Below are 20,746 nucleotides of genomic sequence, written 5' to 3'. Positions count from 1 at the left end.
CAGTAGCATTATTGAGTTTCAGCTCTCGCATATATTACCAGAATAAAAACAGCTCCAACTTTAGACAATGTCAACAGATGAATTAAAAGTAGTTTTAGTAACTACACCCGCCAGTCTGGGTAACTTTACAACGACGACATTCCAAATAGAAATAGCATAAACACTATTATTTTTAGCCCTGCAGTGCGAGCCCAAGTCAGTTGATACAGGTTCTCCAACTCACTGACATGGGTTTTTCCTGCAGTGTAGATATACCTATAGTATCTAGACCAGTAGTTCTCAACCCATGGCCCACTTGCGGCCCAATCAGCATGCCGCTGCAGCCCATGTGACATCCTAAGAGCCATACAGGTAGTATATATAGGGTGTGGATGCGGCCCACATACCACAGAGAGCTGCATATGCGGCCCACAATGGTAAATAGGTTGAGAACCACTGATCTAGACTATAACTACAGTATTTCTGAATGTTGTGCCTGAAAGTTCTCAAGAAACTGAGACATAGTCACCTGCATGTTCTGGGAGGGCTTTGCAAAGGGAATTTATTATCCTAGGTCCTTAAAATGATAAAGACTGTTCATTTATATTTAAAAATATCATGTTACGACCTCCATCTGCACATTCCAAGTGCCATTCATTCCTTATATGAAAGTGTGATTGAAGATCTTAGAAGAAATGGCCTGAGATGTCACGTATCCATGTTTTTATTGCTTACCCGTGACTTTTTATTAGGTGTGTAAGCTTTAGAGTTGCAGAATATTAAGCGAACATCCTTGTAAAATTCCAGAGGATTGGTGTAATTTCCTGCTTCCAAAGTTTCTTTCACAGTGCTGAAATCCATTGGAGTGTCTACAATATCTCGATAGTCCTACAGAAATAATGTATGTAATATTAACAACTAGGTAAAGTTATCACTAGCTGCCATGAACTGGTTAAGCAAACATTACATGTGCTTTGCTTCATGTCCCTGTACAGTCCAATCTCTCTCAAATTTATCCTAACCCACAAAAACTGTTCCACAAACTCTGTTTTAGGCTAAATCTTCTAGCTACAAGACTCATATTTACAGATTCCAAGGGGCTTTGCTGGCACTCAAGGGTTCACATTTCATCAGAGGTGAAAATGAGTTTAAATGGGCTAATTTATGTTCCTTTATTCAATCACACTAACAGAATGTGTCTGGCAGTCTCTGCTCAAGAGATCGTGAGATGTAGGAACAACAGGAGGGTTTGAAGTGCACTGACTGAGCTCTCTGAAGACGGTGGCTATTTCCTGCCAGCCCTATTCCTGCTCAATCCAGGGCTACAGGTCCCTCATTTTCTCAGAGGGAATTAATTTAGCACTCATGAAAGAAGACAGACTGTGACTGACAAAGAGGAGTTCAGTAATGTATCCAGCAGCATGAAGAATATATGAATTCTTAAAAGACTGAAATATTATAAGAATGTTTTTTTTTTAAATGACAGAAAGTAGAAATATATTTACAGGATAGGAGAAGAGATCAACTGGCTGTCTAAAAGGCTCGGAGTCCTCACGTTCATATATTAGGCTTAACAACTGCTTGCACTGTTCTTTCCAAGCACCAGGGCTTGCTTTGAAGGGCTGCCTTTTTATTGGTCGTCTTACCTGAAGATTTTAAGGGAACAAAATAAAAGCTGTATTTTAAGAACTTTTAAAGTATACAGGTTTTTGTATCTACTGGTCTTGGCTTTAAAATTACTATCAATGTGCTCAGACAATGGTTCAAAATTGAAGTCCATAACTAAAAACATGCAACAAAAGTTGAGTGGTATAACAATACGGACTATGCAATTTACTGAAGAATGCATTTTCTCTTTTAATAATATAAAAATATCCAACTCAATATCCATACAACATTTTAGATGCAAGAGTTGTGGTTCAGAGCTTTATATATTTCGGAAAGGCCGCAATGCCTTATTGGACTAAGGAAAAGTTGCTCATTAATTACCATGGAAAAATAATTGCTTGTTGAACGCTAAACTTAGCTATTACATGTAATATATGCAGCCTTCCTTGGTCATTAATTTAGTAATAGTATGTATTTATAAAGTAAACAAATTCAATATTTTTCTGTCTGAAGGAGCACAAGCAGCTTGTATATTGTTGGTTAATGCTCTTGTACAGATATCCAAAGCATCGGGACAGTAACAGCCACTAAGCAATCAACAAATTATTTCTATAGTAATATAAGGTCCTGCCAACACTTACACATGTGCTTAAACTTAATATGTACAAGCAGTCTTACTGCTGTGTAAAGTTAAGTCTTTGCAGGATCAGGCCGTAAGTGAGGGACTTTAATTCTGTGGACCAACCCAAAGCCTAGAGCATATACTGGACGCAGGTAAGTTATTTACTCACTCTTCTTTTCCCACATGAAGTTCCAGGCCCATCTGAATCTACATCTACTTCTGCTACCTAAAGGAAATGGTAATGATTACGCTCAAACAAGTGTTAGCACGAAAACACAGAACAAAACCAAACTATTACTGTGAGAATAAATGTGTTGGGTAAAATTACTGCAATAAAAAAAAAAGATTTAAGCAAAACTAGAGTTTTTTTTTTACTAGAACTTCCACCTTTTATATTTTAGTATCTTTAAACAGAAAAGCTACTTCAACTCCCTGAGTTTGTTTCTGATGTGTGTGCACATATATAAAGATACCTACACAGAGATATATAAAAAAATTAAAATGGATGGATGAGGTAGAGTCCTGTAAGACCCCAAAGAGAATATACAATGTATGTTCAGTGCTCTTTGATAAACACCCATTTTTAATGGTCTGTGTGTATAAAAACATCTTCTGTATTTTCCACAGTATGCATCTGATGAAGTGAGCTGTGGCTCACGAAAGCTTATGCTCAAATAAATTGGTTAGTCTCTAAGGTGCCACAAGTACTCCTTTTCTATTCATTTAGTTACATACAGGTTAATTTTAAAACAGAACAAGAAATAGCACAGGACCACAAACAGAAAAACACCTTACTTGACAGGTAAAATGCAAGAGCTATTGTACTACAAAAATATGCAACAAAACATATTTTATTAAAATTATTTATCCCACATTTGTGAGGAAGGAGAAAATGCAGAGATGTTTTGTGCTTTTTACATTACTAATATCAACGAACATGTCTAGCACAATACACTTACGCTGGGCTTTTTCAATGAAGCTAAACATTTAAACACTAAGGTCCTGATTGCCAGTCCCCTTCTTTCCACCAAAAAACCTATGGGAGGAAGCTCACAGGGTGGAAAACTCCATGATGATCCCTTGTGGAGATTCTCACATTGTTCTGCAGGGGAGAGGTAGGGTTTGCTGCCCTGAGCAATAAGCCACAATGTTTGCCAAGTAAATGTGGATCCCAGGGTATCTGCAGGAGGCCAGCAGCATCCGTGTAGACGAGTGGCTCTGGCACCGGTCCCAGTGATTCCACTGAGCAGCATTACTGTCAGGGACTCACCCTAATTGCAGCTGCATCCAGGGACCCCCCTCAAAGGAAAATCCTCATTGCAGAGAGGGCTTCATGGAAAGCTAATACAGGCCTATGCTGCGTTATCTTTTCTGGATGAGCTGTGTGGTGCCAGAGGGTGGGGTAAACTGCATTTCCCCGAACTTGCTCACGCTTAGAGGGGTCTGGGAAAAGGGAAGAGGATATGGCAACAATGCCAGACACTGCTGATCACAAAACCACATGGGAAGTATGATTCACACAGACCTAGGAGGTACAGTCCTCCCACATGAGTCAAGTGGGTTTGTGAAGGGAAGCTTCAGGATTTTAAGTTACAGGAGCCCTTCATTTTATTTAAAAAACAAACAAACATGCATTTATTCAGAGAGACAAGGTGGGAGTGGTAATATCTTTTGTTGGAACAACTTCCGTTGGTGAGAGAGAGAAATTTTCAAGCTTACACAGAGCTCTTCTTTAAGTCTGGCCTATAACACCACTGCATGTATTTATTTATACAGCCTACAAAGGGTTAAACTACCTTCAACAAGTTTATAAAATAGCAGCATTTTACAATATTAAAATCGTAGTGATGTCACACAATAGTTCTCCTTGAACACCAGAATCAAGGGGGAGGGAATCTTTCTGGTTAGGAGTTTCTCTCAAACCCATTGAGGACAGGGTAGGAAACTGCAGGGTTTGTCTTACACATTTTCATGTGTGCAAGAATGGCCGAGAGAGCCAGTTACCCCTCTTCCAGCCTCCGCCCATGCCAGTTTCTCTAGTTTCTCTTTATAAGGACTTGGCTTGTTTAATGGCAGTCTCAGCCATCCCCCTCCTTCATCATTTTCCTTCAGGAAGCTGCAGTATTTCTACTTCTTGGTGGAGTAGTGGGACCATTTGCTGGCCGCGTGGCCTGAGGTCACTGACAGGTGAAAGAGACACCAAAGCTTAAAGGGCATTAAGTGCTACTGCAAGGTCACACTACTATAGGTGTTCATGAGATCATGAACATTAGAAGGGAAACAAAGACCCCTAAAAGCCAGTCTTGGCATCTAATTAAAGGAGGAACTGATTTTCATATTTTGGTATCAACTCCGAATGGCACAGACCCTGAACCTGCAAGGTACGCTGCCGACTTAAGTCAATGTCGCATTGTGCGGACACTGTGGTGCTCCCACACAGAGCCCTTTGCAGGATCAGATCTTTATTACAGTAATTACTTGGATCAAGGGGCCCACAGATGTCAACTAGGGAGACTTTCCATTGGCTTCAATGAGGTTTGGAGCAGACGCTTAAACAGCGTGATTTTATTTTTTTTCTGGGGTGGGGGGGAGGGGGAAGATTTGTTAAAGGAAAAAAAGATTTGCCACAACAGTGATTAGGACAAAAGTAACAACCACTCCTTTCTTACCCTCCAACACAATCGTTCCACTGTATTCATTCTGGTCTGTTATAAAAAGCTATGAATGATGTGTAATGTTTATTCATTTGGTACAGATGTTCATCCAGCAATCAGTTTTCATTCAAAGATTTGAATAATAGATATATTGGGGAGAGGGGGTTGGAGAGGGTAGATGCAAATGATCATCATAAATGTGTCCCACTGTCAATGGCTCATACACCAGAGCCTGAAAGAACTAAAGGCAAAACTACGAAGTTGTAGCTATTGGCAGTCACCACATCACAATGGAAAATGCTACCCTGTAATATTCTTGAAAACTGCATTTTTTAAATAGACAAAAAAAGGACAACAGTGTTACAACTTTGCAGCAGTTTCTGTTTATCAGTCATCTTTAAAAGGCAAAACCAAGAAATGAAAAAAAAGTAAAGTCTCAATACACAAAATCCACTATGGTGCCACTTGGAAGGTGGACAGATTGCAGAGAGATGACTGTCCACATGGTTTCTTTGGAGTGAATAATATAATAATGTTACCTCATGCATTTTCCCCCCCACTCTCAGCATTTCCTCTCCATATGAGAGTGAAACTCAGTCACTCAGGGAAGACTCAGATGGCTAGCCAGCCTCAAAGAATCAATCTTACTAAATGTGGAGAGTTTATCGTCCAAGACCATGCCACACTAGTTACATAACAACTATTCTTCTATCAAACCCCAAAGCGATTACACGTAAAAAAAAACCCATAAAAATCTTTAAACTCTGTCCATCTACTGAATAAAAAAAGAGTTAAGTATGCTTCTGATGATCATGCTTACTGCTCTTACCTCCTCCTCTTCATCAGTACTGCTTAGATCTTCTGCTTTCACTTTATTATATACATCCAATATATCAGTACAACTCTGATCCCTGCAGAGCAACAGGACAAGTCAAAATACATTTCAGAACTGGTTTAGAAACCCAGAAATGCTGGCATAAGGAAATACAAAGTACTCACCCAATATAGCGAAGTAAGACATCCGTTACAATTTTGGCTGCTTTAACTATAGGACTTTCTGGCTCATTGAAAGTCCTAGCATTATGCTCGATGTATCGAACCTCCCACATCAATGCTGAGATTCTCCTGAGTGAAGGGTGGGGAAGAGGAAAGAAAAATGTTACTTTCCTTTGGTGCCATAAAACTTAGTTAGAAAAGAGGTAGTCCTTGCAAGCCTAGCACGAAGACACAAAGCTTCTGTTCAGATGGCCTGGATGTCTGGCATTTGCCAGGTTGGCGGTGGCAGGCTCCATAGCTTATTACCTGGTAAGGGAACTCACATGCCAATCAACAATGAAAGGAATTGCCCCAGCTAGAAACAAATGCAGTGAAGGAACTTGGCTGAGTGGTCCCAATGGTAAACGTTGGGCCTCCAAGGGAAAGGAGATGGGGCTAATAAATGTATTATTTGCTGCTGCCCCAAAATCAGCCCAAAAAGTTGAGATGCTACTAGATGAAGGCAAGATTATTGAACTCCCCCTAAGTTTGCTGCACTGGAAAGAAAATCTCAGGCGCAAGAGCGAGAAGAGGCGTGATCAAGCAAATCTGAACGGCTGCCGATATTTGCAGGATGGAAGACACAAGGCAGATGTCTCAGATCAGGAAAGAGAGCAAGGTCCAGAAATCTGGTTTTGTTTTTGCAACATGACCAAAAAAATCAAGACCTATTCTTTGAAGATGGGGTATGGAGTCTAAATCTTATGCTGTAGACCTGCTGAGGACACGGATTATAGGAAGTGGCAATATTCACTGAAGTTATTTGTTGAGTTGCAATACATTCAGCTCACCAGATGATTCTAGTGCAGCGGTTCTCAAACTATGGGTCAGGACCCCAAAGTGGGTCATGACCGCATTTTAATGGGGTCACCAGGGCTGGCTCAGATTTACTGTGACCCAGGACCAAAGCCTGAGGACTTCAGCTCTGGGCATCAGGACTCAGTTTACAGGCCCCCTGCCTGGGGCTGAAGTCCTTGGGCTTCAACTTTGGCCCCCCCTACTAGGGGCTTGGTCTGACTCAGGCTTCAGTCCCCCCTTCCTGGGGTCGTGTAGTAATTTTTATAGTCCGAAGGGGGTCACAATGCAATTAAGCTTGAGAACCCCTGTTCTAGTTGGATACATGATAAAATACACAGGAATTTAAACATTAGATACAAATCAAACTGACCTATAAAATCTGTTTTCAAGTCTCCTCCTGATTGTGGTGAGGTCAGTTGGGTAAGCAACTACAGTGCAATACATGGGATAGGCACTAAGGTCCACTGGAACAGCAAAGGGGTTAGAAATATCTAGAAACAAAAAGATCAGAATCAGTTAGACTCCACAGATGACAACCCTGGCCGTATGGTAATAACAGAATTAGATCCCTTATAAAAAGAAAAATCCAGCAATCATTGGCCCAACAATAAATATGTCTACAGTCATTTTGCTCAGTGAGCCATTCTGAATGCCCACGGGATGCAAATGAATTTCCCCTTGCATGAACTACTATATTTAAAAATGCATTTTTTGTTAAAAGCTGCATTTGAGATTTCCATGCCGGTAGCTGTTGCTGAAAACTGCCATCTCGTATAAACCTTGAAGTATGGATGTCCAACATCAGAAATTGTAAATAGGATTCCTTCCTTGTTTAACAGCATTTAAATAAAATAGTTTCATACCAACACTAGTTAAAACTAATTATATTTTGTTCATTAGGGACTGAGTTTAGCTCCCTTGCTATCATTAGACATGAATGGGAGCAGGATCAAGCCCTACAATGATGGAAGTGTACCTGCAAAGGGTACCTAGAGGAATAAGAGGCTATATCCAAAGTTTTTTGTTAAGTAAATTTCCCCCCGCAAAGAGTCATTTGACATCATGCTGATTTTCTTGATGCTCCTGTAATTTATTTCATGCCAACATACCAAGGGTCAGAAGATAATCAATTCCCTTAATAACTCGTTCACATTCTTCATCTCTGGAATGGGCCCCCCATTCTCCTTCTTGGGGTTTATACAGCAGAGATGTCAGTTCCTCTGGGGACACGGGAACTCCAGCACCAACCTCGTCTGGATAAGCAGCTAAACGAAATGGGAAGGATTCAGAAACAGTAAGCCATTAATGCCATGCTGGTATAATTGTACTGACATGGAAATAATAATTAATTCAAAAGCATATTTACTTCCTTCTGGAACTGGTTCCATGTCCCATGGACTCATCTTTTCTCTTTCGTTGTTGTCCCAGCTATTTAAAACAAATGAAAACCATATTACATACATGCAAATATTTAATTTTTACCTATTTTCATTGATGCATGTAGGGTGTAAAATTTCTTCCAAAAGAGACTTGAAATAAAATGGCAGTGTGATCTTCCCAGAAGTATATTATAGATTGGCCAGAGTCACAAGTGGATCTCAGCTTCCCTTATGATTGGGGTATTTCGATCCAGGGTTTTTCTTCAAGCCCATCTCTAATACATAGAGTAGTGGTCAAATCTCAGCAATGTATCTGCCTTAGCAATGACAACAATTAATAAAACCTAATGTTTGGGAAGATTGTTTTTACAGCAGTCAATAACTATTACCACTAGGGAAAAAAGTCAAAACATTTTTGTAACCACTAACCACAGATTATTTTTGTAACCAGTGACTGATAAATTAGTATTTTTAACAAATGCTTTTGTCAGATGATATCTACCAGAAAAGGCTGTAATATAATAGCTACAGATCACTTTTGAGAATCCCAGTAGTGCTCCAGAACAACACAATATTTTGGTTACTACTACTAAATGAACAATGATACACAAGGAAGAAATCTGCACAGCCTCTGTAACAGAAAATGGTGCTTCTCCAATTTGGTAGCACACTTTGAGCAAGTCGACAAGAGAGTGGATAATGGAAAAACGGTTGATTTTATTTACTTGGACTTTTAAACAAATCCTTTGACTAAACAGGAGGCTATTAAGAAACTATTTTGTCATGGGATAAGGCACAGTCCTGCCATACACTAGCAACTGGCTACCACCACAAAAACAACACTCCCCCCCTCCCCCCGACATTCCAAAAAAGCCACCGTAGGGACAAATCCTTGTTTTTCAACGTGACAAAATGTTAACAGTAGGATGGCCCAAAGAACCACACTAGGATGGCTATTTTACACATATATTTAGCAATGATCTGAAAAAGCGGGGAAACAATGAGGTTACACAAATTGCAGATGACTCAAAATGATGTTAGTTAAAACTAAAGAAGACTGAGAAACACTAGAAGGATCCAACAGAACCAGGCCAATGGATAGCACAAGGTTAAATGAAATTCAGTGTTGACAAATGCAAGGTAATGCACATTGAAGGACAAATCTGAACTATTCACACACATTGCTGGGTTTCAAATTAACTGTAACTATTCAGGTTAAAAGCCTGAGTTGTCACAGAATTCAACAATGTGCATGTGCAGCAAACAAAACGTTTCGCATAAATGAATGGAATAGACAATAATACTGTCAGTATTATCATGCCATAATACAAATCAATAGAATGCCCTCACCTGGAATATTGGCTCAGTTCTGGTCACCCCATCTCAAAAGAGATGACAGAAAAAGAAGGGGTCCAGAGACAGGTGATGAAAATTATTAGATGCAAGGAAAGACTTCCATATAAGAAGCAATTACAAAGACTGGGACTTGTTAGAAAGGAGACTAATAAAAAGGAGACATAGATGTATGCAAAATAACGAATAGTATACAGAGGGAATCTAATAAAAACTAATAAAAAGAAACTTTTTAAAAGACAACACATAATTCAACTGTGGAACTCACTGTCACATTATTCAGAAAGGGAATTCTACACTTTTGTAGACAATGAGAATGTCACGGTTACATTAGATAGGATTAATTTTTTTAAAACATTTAAAGCCTCATGCTCCAGCACATAAAAGACAACCATTGTCCAGAATAAAAATGAAACCTCCCCTATGAGCAGGTTATTTCATTACTCCCACTACATGGTTACTTGCACCTTCTTCTAAAGTATTTGGTGCCACTGTCAGAAATAGGATACTGGACGAGAAAGATCTGGTAAGGCAATTCCAATGTAACAAGAACCAGGAACGCAGTGGTAGTTGTCTGGGGCTCTAATTCACATCAAATTGCACTAAAATCCCAAAATTATAGTTTTGGGAGTCAGTAGGTCACAAAGAAAGGGGGTCTGTTTGTTCATCTGAATTTTTTTCCCTTGATGCACACATGTAAGTTACATATAAATATGCAGAGGAGAAGAGACACATAAGTGCTTAGATATATCAAATATACTGCAACTACAGTAATCCTTACTGAACGCTGTAGCACTGGAAGGAACTATCAGGATATTCTGCCTGGAAAGGCTGCTGACTCTCCACCGTTCCAAACCACCAAGCATCATCTATTATACTGCGAAACCTATCCCCTGTAATTAAATTTTTTTTTTTAAAAAGTTAAATTTAGCAATGGAGTAATGCACATAATAATTTATCTATTTCTTATGTAACAGCTAAAACACCTTACTTATATAATAAAGTAAATAATTTATAGGATTCTGTATGTCTACCGCATTCACCACAGCGGCATACAGAGGCCAAAAAAGACCAAAGAAGGGCATCTTTACATTTCTGGAGATTGACAGCAGATTTCCCCTAGCTTATCTGAGCATTCTAGCTTTATAATATAACAGTCGTGATCAGAAATCATTAATATGCAAATTGTAGAAGTGACAGACTATGATTTTTTTAAGTTTAAATGCTAGAAAATAAAACATAAGGTGTTTACATCAAGAGTGTGTTAGAATGCTCTCAAAGAGAGGACTGCACTTGAAAAATAATCAGTACATTTAAAAGTGAACAACCAATGACTTACAAGTGCCTCTTTCATTAAAACTGGGCAAATATTTACATTTTAGATTTAGAATAAAGACAATGAATTGCATCCTGTCCAATACTGGTATTCAGCATGCCAAACACACGGATGCGGTAAAATGGTACTTACCAATCTGCCAGTTCCTTTCTTTGGCTTCATTATAAAACTGATGCAGCACAAGGAAATCAATAACATCTGGCATATCATGGTACCTATAAAATAGCAGAAAACAATATTACTTCTAAACAAGACACTGCTCTCACAGCCATTGTTCTCATGTAATCCCATAGGCAATCTTTTTAGTCTTCAACTACCATTTCTTGTTCATTGCAGGAATGACAACTGCTTACACGAAGCCCTCAGCTGCAAGGAGATCAGAAAAAGGGGATTCTAGACGATTTGTAAGAATATTTGTTTTTTTGGAGAAATGATTCAGTCAGCTACTCACTTAATGGAAAAAGATTCTCCTGTCATTTTGCCTGAGATTGGATCTAGAAATGCAAGCTTCAAGCAGCAGAGTGTAGGAGGTCCGACTTCATATTTAATTCCTACAGTCTTCACAAGTTCTTGTTCCTAATTATCAAAACACAGTGTGGGTCAATATTTATATTATTATTTTATCTCGTTAAAAGCAGCATATTCACTCATATATATGCACAAAGAAAGGTATGTATTTATAAGATTACTTCCTCCTTCCAGCCTAGATACGTCTATCAATCATATGCTTCATTCCTAAAAATCCAAGAGCATAGTGGTCTCTCTAGCAAAGAAGGATGAGAGGGTACATGATACTCCTCCCCCCTAACATATTCCAGTAGGCTGGCCATAATTTGGTTAACTGCACTGGAAAGTGTATTGGGGATGGTGCATTTGTTCTTCCAGAAGCAGTAGTGGTCCCAGGGGGGCATCTCTGGCCAACGCCACAACCTCAAAACCTTTGCACATCAGGAGGCAGCACTAGGAGAAGCAAAGTATGGTCTTTTTAAAAAGAAGATTTAGCATGAGCTAAATGAATGCCTCTGGAAGTGCTAGGACTTGAGGGGCAATACCTGTAGGCATTATGACTCTATAAGGCTACGTCTGCACCTGGGATTAGGGGTGTGAGTCCCACCTCACGCAGACATGCTTATGCTAGCTCTCATCCAATGGGCATGTCAAAACCAGAAGTAGTGTTGTGGTGGCACAGGCTAACTGCTCCCGCGCGTAAACCCACCTGGATCCCATGGGTATGTTCTTGGGCTGCTAGCTCATACCACCATGGGTACAATATTATTGTTAGTGCACTAGCTCAATGATAACCAGAACAAGTATGCCTACTTGAGCTAGGAATCACACCCTAGTCCCAAGTGTGGATGTAACTTAAGGGGAGTAGTTCTTTCCCATCCCTTTCAAATTGAAGAGGCCTTGGAAGACGCATAGTTGGCCCTAAACAGCCACCACTAATACAAATTTATATATATAGTTGGGATCCCTATTTGTTAATCTCAGGTTCTGAAACAATGAGCAGTATCTGTATGTTCATTCATTCTAAGAATGCTGAAGTGATTGTATTAACGACTTGAGAGTTGCTAGTTCTGTATGAGTTAGAATGCAAGAAAAGGTAATATTTCAAATTAGAGTTGTCTAACTTTTGTTAGTGAAGAATACCATTCTACGTAAACATCTTCCTTCAACTTGAATCTCCTACTGAGTTCCTACCATCAGTGATTGATTGATTGATTGATGTAGGTCATAAAAAAAATCTGTAAAGTTTGGTTTGCAAAGCAAAACTTTTTAAACAGCATTTTTCTTTTATTTGTTCACATTTGACTTTAATGCAGAAGTTAATGACATGATTCACAGATCGTGGAAGTTTTTTGTTTTGTTTTTTTAAGTTGACTTACCCTGAGTTCTATTTTGTTCCATGGTTGTTTTTGCATGTTAACATTGTAAATTTTTGCCTTCCTTACTGCCCGTACATAAGCTTCATGGCCTTGCCTAAAATATATAATCTTAAAGAAAAGAAAAGAGAATGTGTAGATTTCATTTTAGTCATACAGCTGATCCATGGGGTTATTTTTTTTTTTTTTTTTACAAAAAAAGATATCTACAAACAAGGATCATCCTAAATTCTATAGGATATTTCCATAAGATTTATTTTGTTGGAAAACACTCTTATTCTTCCTTCTGAGCAGCATGTTATTTATGTGTAGGCATCTGAAGCATCTTTATTGGCCTAGTTGAGGCCATTTCATCTGCTGTCAATGGGAACACGCACAACATTACCTCATCTCCCATTTGTGGGACAAAGGGTGAACGACGTGGTATGGTATCCAAGATCCACTGGGGTGCAAACCATTCTTCACTGGGTTCACCTTCCATCGAAAGTAATCCACTTGGTTTCTTAAACAAATTACATTACTTTTAGGGAACAAGCTGTAATTACTATTGGCAAGGAATGTGAGCAACTCATTATATAGAACAAAGCTAATTAAATATTATGAGCAAAGCAAATCGTGATATGCCAAGTCTCCAAGAAGATCAAGTGATCACCCATTATCATCAGTATAATGGCAGACTAAGGAAAGAATTAATTTCTTAAGATATATATAACAGGCCTAACAGCATGTTAAACAGCTGCTTCGACAAAAACCAAACATTCTTCAAGAGAAGCATATAATACAAAAATTAAAAATATGGAACTAACATAACTCCTTTAATGTCACAGTCCTTCCACTAACCCTTTGTAGTTCTATTTGGAACATAATTCAAAGTCAATAGGCTCACTTCAGGTGTGAATCTGACCCTTTACATTTGCCCTTTGAGATGAAGTTATACAAAAGGAAAGACGTAAGGGGTGCTAATCACTTGTTTTTTTCTTTTCCATCCTCTTCACCCCAAGATATACATAGAAGTAAAATAGACAGCTGAAAAATTTGACACCTTAAGGACTAAATCCCTCAGCTGTTCCAGAACATCCCTTGGCACAGCTGAGGTGAAACAAAAAGTGGCTCCAAGTCACCTTTGTGGCAAAGATCCTCAGGCTGGCTGGGAGTTGAACTGGCCCCTGGTGCAAGTTAAAGCATATTAATGGCTGCTCTGACTTACTTCTCATTTGTGGTGACTCCAAGTGACATCACACCAGTGGGGACTGCTGGAGCACAGTGAGTTCTGGCCCTACCTCTCCAATCCTCAAAACACTACATCCCTCCTCCTACGCATAGAGCATACTATGTTGGCTTTGCACTAGCCAGGGAAATCCTCAGACGAAAAAGGACCTTCATGTGGCCCTGGTTCTGGCCACACTTATTCAGAAAACACAAAATAACTTGGTCTGTAGTGAGTAAATATAAAGGTCTCTCTCACTAACCTACCTCTTTTATAAAAGTCTGTTCTTTTCATCATCCTAATTATAAATCACTAAAATATCAAAATTACCACTACACAACAATAGCATAACAAAGTTACATATCCAGAATCCTATTCTGTTTCATTTTAAAGTGAATTGTGACTACTGTGTTATCAGTCGTCTTTCATGCATTCTTGTTTATGAAAAAATTTAACTTGAAGACAACCATTGATGAAAGATTTATAGCCGTAAAGCCAAAAAGCCATTAAAAAAGAAAAGCTAACCTTTTTTCTAGTCTGTTTGGGTTTCCTTCGTTTCTCTTCCAATCCTTTAGCTTCCTTTAGATTTTCATCTTCAGAGCTGCTACAGATCTTCCGAGTCGCCTGTCTGGTTTGTCTCTTTGGAGGCTGGAGATTAATTCCAGCATCTGCTGTCCAGTCAGAATATTCACTTGAAGAATCACTGTAAATATTACAAAGTAAAAAGCTAAGAAACAAGATGTCAAGAAAACCATAACTCTGACTTTCACACAATACAGTCCTCGCCCTCATCCTGCAAGCTGCTCCATGTAGATGGGTTCCTGTGACTGTGAGGACAGCTGGCAGGATTAGAACTATATTCACATGAAGTCTATAGAAAGCCTAAATGGTGCATAATTTAGACATTCAGCATACTATTTCAGTTGAAAATTCATATACAAGCCAGAATTATATTTAACATTTGCATCATAGTAATGATTCCACTCATTCACAGAAGGCTGTAGGGACATATTTTATTGCCCTCGTGTTTTCACATCAATTCTTAATGGATTTATTCCTAGAATTTGTCAAAGTTTTAGTCTATATTAGTGGAGTCTTTAAATGTATACTGCTGACTTCCATAACATCACAGTAACGGACATACACTTTCTGATTTAATATGACCTTTCGTCCCTCCAAACACAGAAGGACAGTATTTTTTAAAAAATTCTAAAAATTATGCACAAAGGTATTTTGACAAATTCATTACAAAGAGCAGAACAGATCTGGCCACTTTAGCACAAAGCAGTCATTCTGTGTCAATGCTATTACTTCACTACTCAAATAATCAACTAACATTTGTGTTTTAGATAACTGACTCACAAATATGAAAACGCTTCATTTTGCTGATCTACTTCATACTAGCTCCTAATCTTGCGCAGAGAACACAAAAAAACTGTATAGCGGATAAGAAAAAAAGAAGAAAGTCTTCAGACTAAAAAACATTTGGAAGTATAGGTCTTTCACACTGCTTTAACAAAAGGTAAGTGGTTTTGTAAACACTTTTATAATTACTTGGTCAATTTCACTATTATACTTCCTAATTAAAGAGACAAATATTCTGTCCAGAGTGATGGAGCCTGTAAACTTCAATGGTGAGCAGTGCAGAGCACAAACATCTACTAAACAAGGTGAGAATCTCCTCCTTACCTTAATCTCTCACAGAAGTAACAGATTTACTTATTTTATAGTGAAATATTTACTTATTTTATGGTGAAATAAGTCCTAGATACTTATTTCCATATTGTAGTCATGGCTCCAGAAATACCAACCGTCATGGTACGGCTTTCTAAGACTACATAAATCACAAGACAAAGAAGAAATATTTAGGAGGATAGGAAAAGCTACCTGGAACTGCTTTCACTTTGCCATACAGCCACAGCGTCGTCTACAGAGGCATCACTTGTGCCAACTGTTTCATCTTCCTGCATTAAAAACAAAAGAATCATGTTGTTATCCCTGCTGCCACATTTTCACCAAATATTTTCTCTTTCATATTATATATGCAGTAGTATCTCAGAGTTACAAACACCAGAGTTATGAACTGACCAGTCAACCACACACCTCATTTGGAACCAGAAATATGCAATCAGGCAGCAGCAGAGACAAAGAAAATAAACACACCACAAATACAGTACTATGTTAAACAGAAACTACTAAAAAAAGAGAAAGTATAAAAAAAGATTTGACAGTAAGGAAACGGTTTCTGTGCTTGTTTAATTTAAATTAAGATGGTTAAAAGCAGCATTCTTCTTCTGCATAGTAAAGTTTCAAAGCTGTATTAAATCAATGTTCAGTTGTAAACTTTTGAAAGAACAACCCATAATGTGTTGTTCAGAGTTAAGAATGTTTCAGAGTTATGAATAACCTCCACTCCCGAAGTTCTCCTGTATTTGCCTGAAAATATCACGATGCAAACACCCGGATGACACGAGTTACACAACATGCCTCTCCTCACAAACCACTGCACCTTTGATAGTAGCATGAGCTACTAAGGCGTGGGACAACACCCGCCCTCGAGGCATTCTAGAACCAAAATTTTATATATATAAATAAATTTTATATATTTTTTATATATATATAAAAAATTCCACACCCCCTATAAAAATGTCCTTTAGGTCCTTTCAACCTCAGAAAACCTGACCCAAAATCCACAGGAAAGGGAAAGGCTGGACGTGGTCAGTGCACATCTGCTGACCCCAAACATTTTCAGAGAATTCCAGTTACTGGTACATGACCATCATTTCTCCCTCACAAAGTTGCCTCTGCAGAACAGGTGGAAGAAAAGCCTGATTTGGGGGGGGGGGGGGTGTGATGCACATAGTCTTTAATGGTTCTTGCTTCTACTGAAGGTTTTTGGTCTGCAAGGCAAAGAGCTCCTCCAGTGGAGAGCTGCAAAGGCAGATGCATGAGGAAGAACTTCGTATCATCAAATGTTAAAACAATAAAAAAGTACTTAAAATGTTTCTTAAAAGCCTAAAAGGTATTAATTTCTAATATCTGAAACATATATCCATTAATACACAAGTATGGCCTTAATCAATCTAATAGTAAGCTTTTTCTTCCTGTCAGAATTCTGATAACTATGGTGAGCTTTTAACTGAGCATTTAATTCACATGTATTTTAGTGTTAAGTTACAGAGCAGGAGAAAGCAGTGAATATATACAATATGCATAATGTGTCTTATTTTACATGCTCCCCTTTCCTTGCTGAGAGGAAAAATTACATTTAATCTGTGAAACTTCCAATCCTTATTCTCGCCAATATCAACCACTAACACCAATACAGGATCTTTAAAAGTTGCTGTACAGATGTACACAAAACCAACCTACTTAGTGACATCTACAGTACATGTGCAATTTGAAGTCTACTATTTGCATGAAACACCAGAATAGCAAATGTTAGAAAGCAACATCCAGGCCAGTTAAATTAACCTAACAACATTTCAAGACTTCCTAGCAGATGATGTCCATAAAACAATCCATTTTAACTAGATTTGAATACTTTTATATTTATATTTCTGCCAATTTAGGCACTGAAATAAAATGGTACATCTCCTTCCCAGACTGATTTAATAAAATAATGGCATGAATCCTAAAAACAACTGAATCAAATCCTTCTTCATAAAGGAAGAGGAAATCCTGAGTCTTAATAACACCTTTTTGAGAACATCTGTCATCAAACCACACAACCAAGGAACATATTGAAACAATTACTTGAGGTGTCATACCTCGGAGGAGCTTTCAGATTCTTCCTTTGTACGTGCATTTTGACTTGCTCCCTGCTGATTGTGTTCAATGGTGGAGCGTGTTTGGTAGGCATGCTGGCGTTTACGTTGGTTTCTTCTCAAAGATCGTCCACTGCCAGGTTGATAATCACTCTTTTGTTACGGGAGAAAAAAGACAAAGATTAGATTTTTTTAACAGTTAAATATATCTATATACACTACAAAAACATGCCATATTAAAAGGACTGGATGCTGTCCAACTCTCAACAGAAAACCAGAAAATCTGGAGTTCGGGCTGAAATGCCATCCCTAACTTACTCTGGCTTGGCTATATTGCTCATATTGCCCATTGTTTTAAGAAGTGATTTGACCCTGAAAAATTGGTTATGCAAAAATACCACTTTCTTGCTGAACAGCTGTTCCCTGTGGTCTTGACTACAAAAAAGAAATGTACTATTCTAAGGACTGTGTGATTCCTCTAGCACACTTGTAAAATACATGTATAAAAATGCCACAAATCAAACTGTGAGATTAGACTTGCTTTCAACAAGTCTCTAAATACTGTTTCAGTCAACACCATTTCAGTACTAGTGTGGATGTAGCTTGCTAGCATAAAAGCACAAAAGGTTCACATAACCTTCCCACTACTGTTCAAGAAGAGAAAGCCTGCCCTCTATTACACCTGTCTAGTTCCAAAGAAAAACATAGGATTGGACATATGATTTTATTGATTACTCAGCAGCAGCAACAAAGCCAGCTTGATTTTCAGATCTCCGGTTGAGTTTTCAGAACTGGCACTTGGAAAAAGAACCTCATCTCTTTTACTTGTAACAAACATGAACAATGTGTGTTTTTTAACAAAGTAAAAGGTCTCCATCACTGAAAGCCCTTTTGGGCAGGAACAGTCTTTTTATTCTGTATTTGTACAGCGACTAGCACAGTGAACTTCTAGGCACTATGCTAATCCAAATAATAAATAATAATAATAATAATGGAGAGGAGGAAGACGAAGACTGAAGTTCCCTGAAAAGGGATCTTATCAGTTGCAATACTTACATACAATGGGTGAAATCCAGGCCCACTGAAACCAATGGGAGTTTTTTCAATGACTTCAGTGGGGACAGGATTTCATGCAATACAGACGTATTAAAAATGGTGTTTTGTATTTTAATTAATGGCACTTTTTAAAAAGCCCTTACAGCAGCGTGTGTGAATCAGTCTTTGAACGATATCAGTATCATCTGGTGGGTGTACAAAACAGATCTTTGATGTGGTATCTTAAACTGGCTGTGTAATATGAACTGATAGAACAGTGCTGTTGCAATTTAGGGGCCTCTGTGCCCGAACACGGGGACTTCACATAGACCCCGGGGTTCATGACAGCAGTTGCAGAACAGAGAGACGTTATATGAACCCTTTTTAAAAAATGAGTAAAGTAGTTACACATATACAGCACTTAATTTGTCAAGCAGTCAGACATTTAAACTATTTTTCAATTTAAAATCTAACATTTGGTCCTCAAATAAAGTCTGTGCATAACAAAAAATGTATTGCATTCCTGAGAGTCCGAAAATATGTTAGGCCCTCATCCTGCAAAAAGAACCATGCGGGAACAGAGCTCCACTAAAGAATAGAAGGCTCCATGTGGATGCAGCATTTGCCCATATATTGCAAGTTGTAGGATCAAGATCTTGGTACCAACATTTTTTTAAATTTAAGATGAACCGTTACTCACTTAAAGGTACTTCACTGTTTCTCTCCCCCGCCCCCGACAATGGTTTACACCTAACAGCAAATTGTTCTGCAGCACAGAATAACTTCAAAATGGAGCTACATATAGGAAAATTAGAAAGATTAAGTAGCAAGGATATTAAAACATCTAGAAAAATTTCTGTTGGACTTTTTTTTTTTTTTGCACAATGCTTAAAATGGTCTCCATTCTTATTTTCCCTTTTCTTCTAATGAAAACTACTCACCCTTTGCAAGGTGTGGGATGGTTTTCTCCTCTTTTCAACAGTGTAAAGATTAACTTCCATATCACCTTTGGCAGCTCGGCATTCTTCCTGAACCCTAAAAACATATGGCAGACATTCATCTTATTCACTAAATCATTAAACAGACTGACAATCTAGTTACTAAATGTGTTTAAAACAGTATTTGCTTCCTTGCTATCAGCTAAGTTGGCATAAGTCCTGCTAGCAACCAGAGATTGTTTTATGTTTGTTTTTAAACAAAGCAAAAAACTCTTTTGATATCATTAGTCATTTCCCTATAAAAGGGGAGCTTGCTGGACGTTTGATAATAGCTCAAGAAATATTTCACTGAGCATGATGATCTATTAAAATTTTAAAAAGCTGCACTAGGAAAAAAAACCTTTCAAGAAAGAGAACAGTCAAAATAAAACTGGCCCCAAAAAGGTAAGAATAGAATATCTGAACCAGCAAAGGAGGAGTTAAATAACCATAAAGGTAAGAAATTACCATTCTCCAAATTCCCAAGCAGAATATAACCCTAATTATTAACTCTAAGTCTGAAGAAAATACAGTACTGAAAAATCAATTTCTTTAAAAAAAAAATTGTAAATAATCTCTCTTATTTTTGAAAGAGGTATCATTGAAACACTACATGACTTATTCTTCCTCCCCCAAGCATGCTTTGGAACATTATACATGCACACCCAGGAAACAATAGACTCCCAAAAGTTATAATATGATCTTTAGTAGTATACGCAGTTCATAATGTTTGTACAATTGATTTCATATGGACAGCACATATTGGATTCATAAAGAAACACAAACATATTAACTCAATATATTTTAGTATTCTTGTACTGCAAAGGAATGGAGATGATTCCAACAGAAATTCAGTATCAATGGCTTCATCTTACCTGCTAACCCCTGGATGCAGCTCATTCACCACTACTCTTCTGCTCCAGGCCATGAGATCTCTCTCTGTGGCCATCTGACTGCGAGGAGCATTGAGATGCATTTGCCGGACCCCCTCAATCTGACCGCTACGTCTGAGACCAACATTTGGTGGGGAGTCCAAACCTGGACTTCTAAGAGCTAAAATACAAAAATGAAGATCTCTTTCCCTTTCATTTCCACAACTATTTTAATAAAAAT

At 38.2% G+C, this 20,746-nt stretch overlaps 1 protein-coding gene across 3 annotated transcripts in view; it reads right to left on the bottom strand.

The window, feature by feature from the left end:
- The window catches only part of BRWD3 (bromodomain and WD repeat domain containing 3), an 87,906-nt gene that overhangs the window by 13,561 nt on the left and 53,599 nt on the right, over nucleotides 1-20,746 (bottom strand). For 2 of the 3 annotated variants that reach the window (XM_048865073.2, XM_048865074.2), the window contains 18 exons: nucleotides 20,509-20,686; nucleotides 19,598-19,691; nucleotides 17,625-17,774; nucleotides 15,742-15,818; nucleotides 14,380-14,557; nucleotides 13,033-13,149; nucleotides 12,651-12,758; nucleotides 11,216-11,340; nucleotides 10,897-10,979; nucleotides 10,210-10,321; nucleotides 8,063-8,124; nucleotides 7,806-7,961; nucleotides 7,067-7,187; nucleotides 5,863-5,988; nucleotides 5,693-5,774; nucleotides 2,379-2,435; nucleotides 1,485-1,625; nucleotides 715-867 (listed from right to left, as the gene is read on the bottom strand). In XM_048865073.2, the coding sequence (XP_048721030.1) occupies nucleotides 715-867; nucleotides 1,485-1,625; nucleotides 2,379-2,435; nucleotides 5,693-5,774; nucleotides 5,863-5,988; nucleotides 7,067-7,187; nucleotides 7,806-7,961; nucleotides 8,063-8,124; nucleotides 10,210-10,321; nucleotides 10,897-10,979; nucleotides 11,216-11,340; nucleotides 12,651-12,758; nucleotides 13,033-13,149; nucleotides 14,380-14,557; nucleotides 15,742-15,818; nucleotides 17,625-17,774; nucleotides 19,598-19,691; nucleotides 20,509-20,686 (2,120 nt within the window). Of the gene's footprint in view, nucleotides 1-714; nucleotides 868-1,484; nucleotides 1,626-2,378; nucleotides 2,436-3,263; nucleotides 3,390-5,692; nucleotides 5,775-5,862; nucleotides 5,989-7,066; nucleotides 7,188-7,805; nucleotides 7,962-8,062; nucleotides 8,125-10,209; nucleotides 10,322-10,896; nucleotides 10,980-11,215; nucleotides 11,341-12,650; nucleotides 12,759-13,032; nucleotides 13,150-14,379; nucleotides 14,558-15,741; nucleotides 15,819-17,624; nucleotides 17,775-19,597; nucleotides 19,692-20,508; nucleotides 20,687-20,746 lie in introns of all 3 variants that reach the window. The other variant, XM_048865075.2, reaches the window with a different exon arrangement.

This window comes from Caretta caretta, chromosome 9, assembly GCF_965140235.1.
Source record: "Caretta caretta isolate rCarCar2 chromosome 9, rCarCar1.hap1, whole genome shotgun sequence".
Lineage (NCBI taxonomy): Eukaryota > Metazoa > Chordata > Testudines > Cheloniidae > Caretta > Caretta caretta.
The sequence above is the reverse complement of the archived record's forward strand: the minus strand, read 5'-3'. Positions and strand labels throughout refer to the sequence as shown.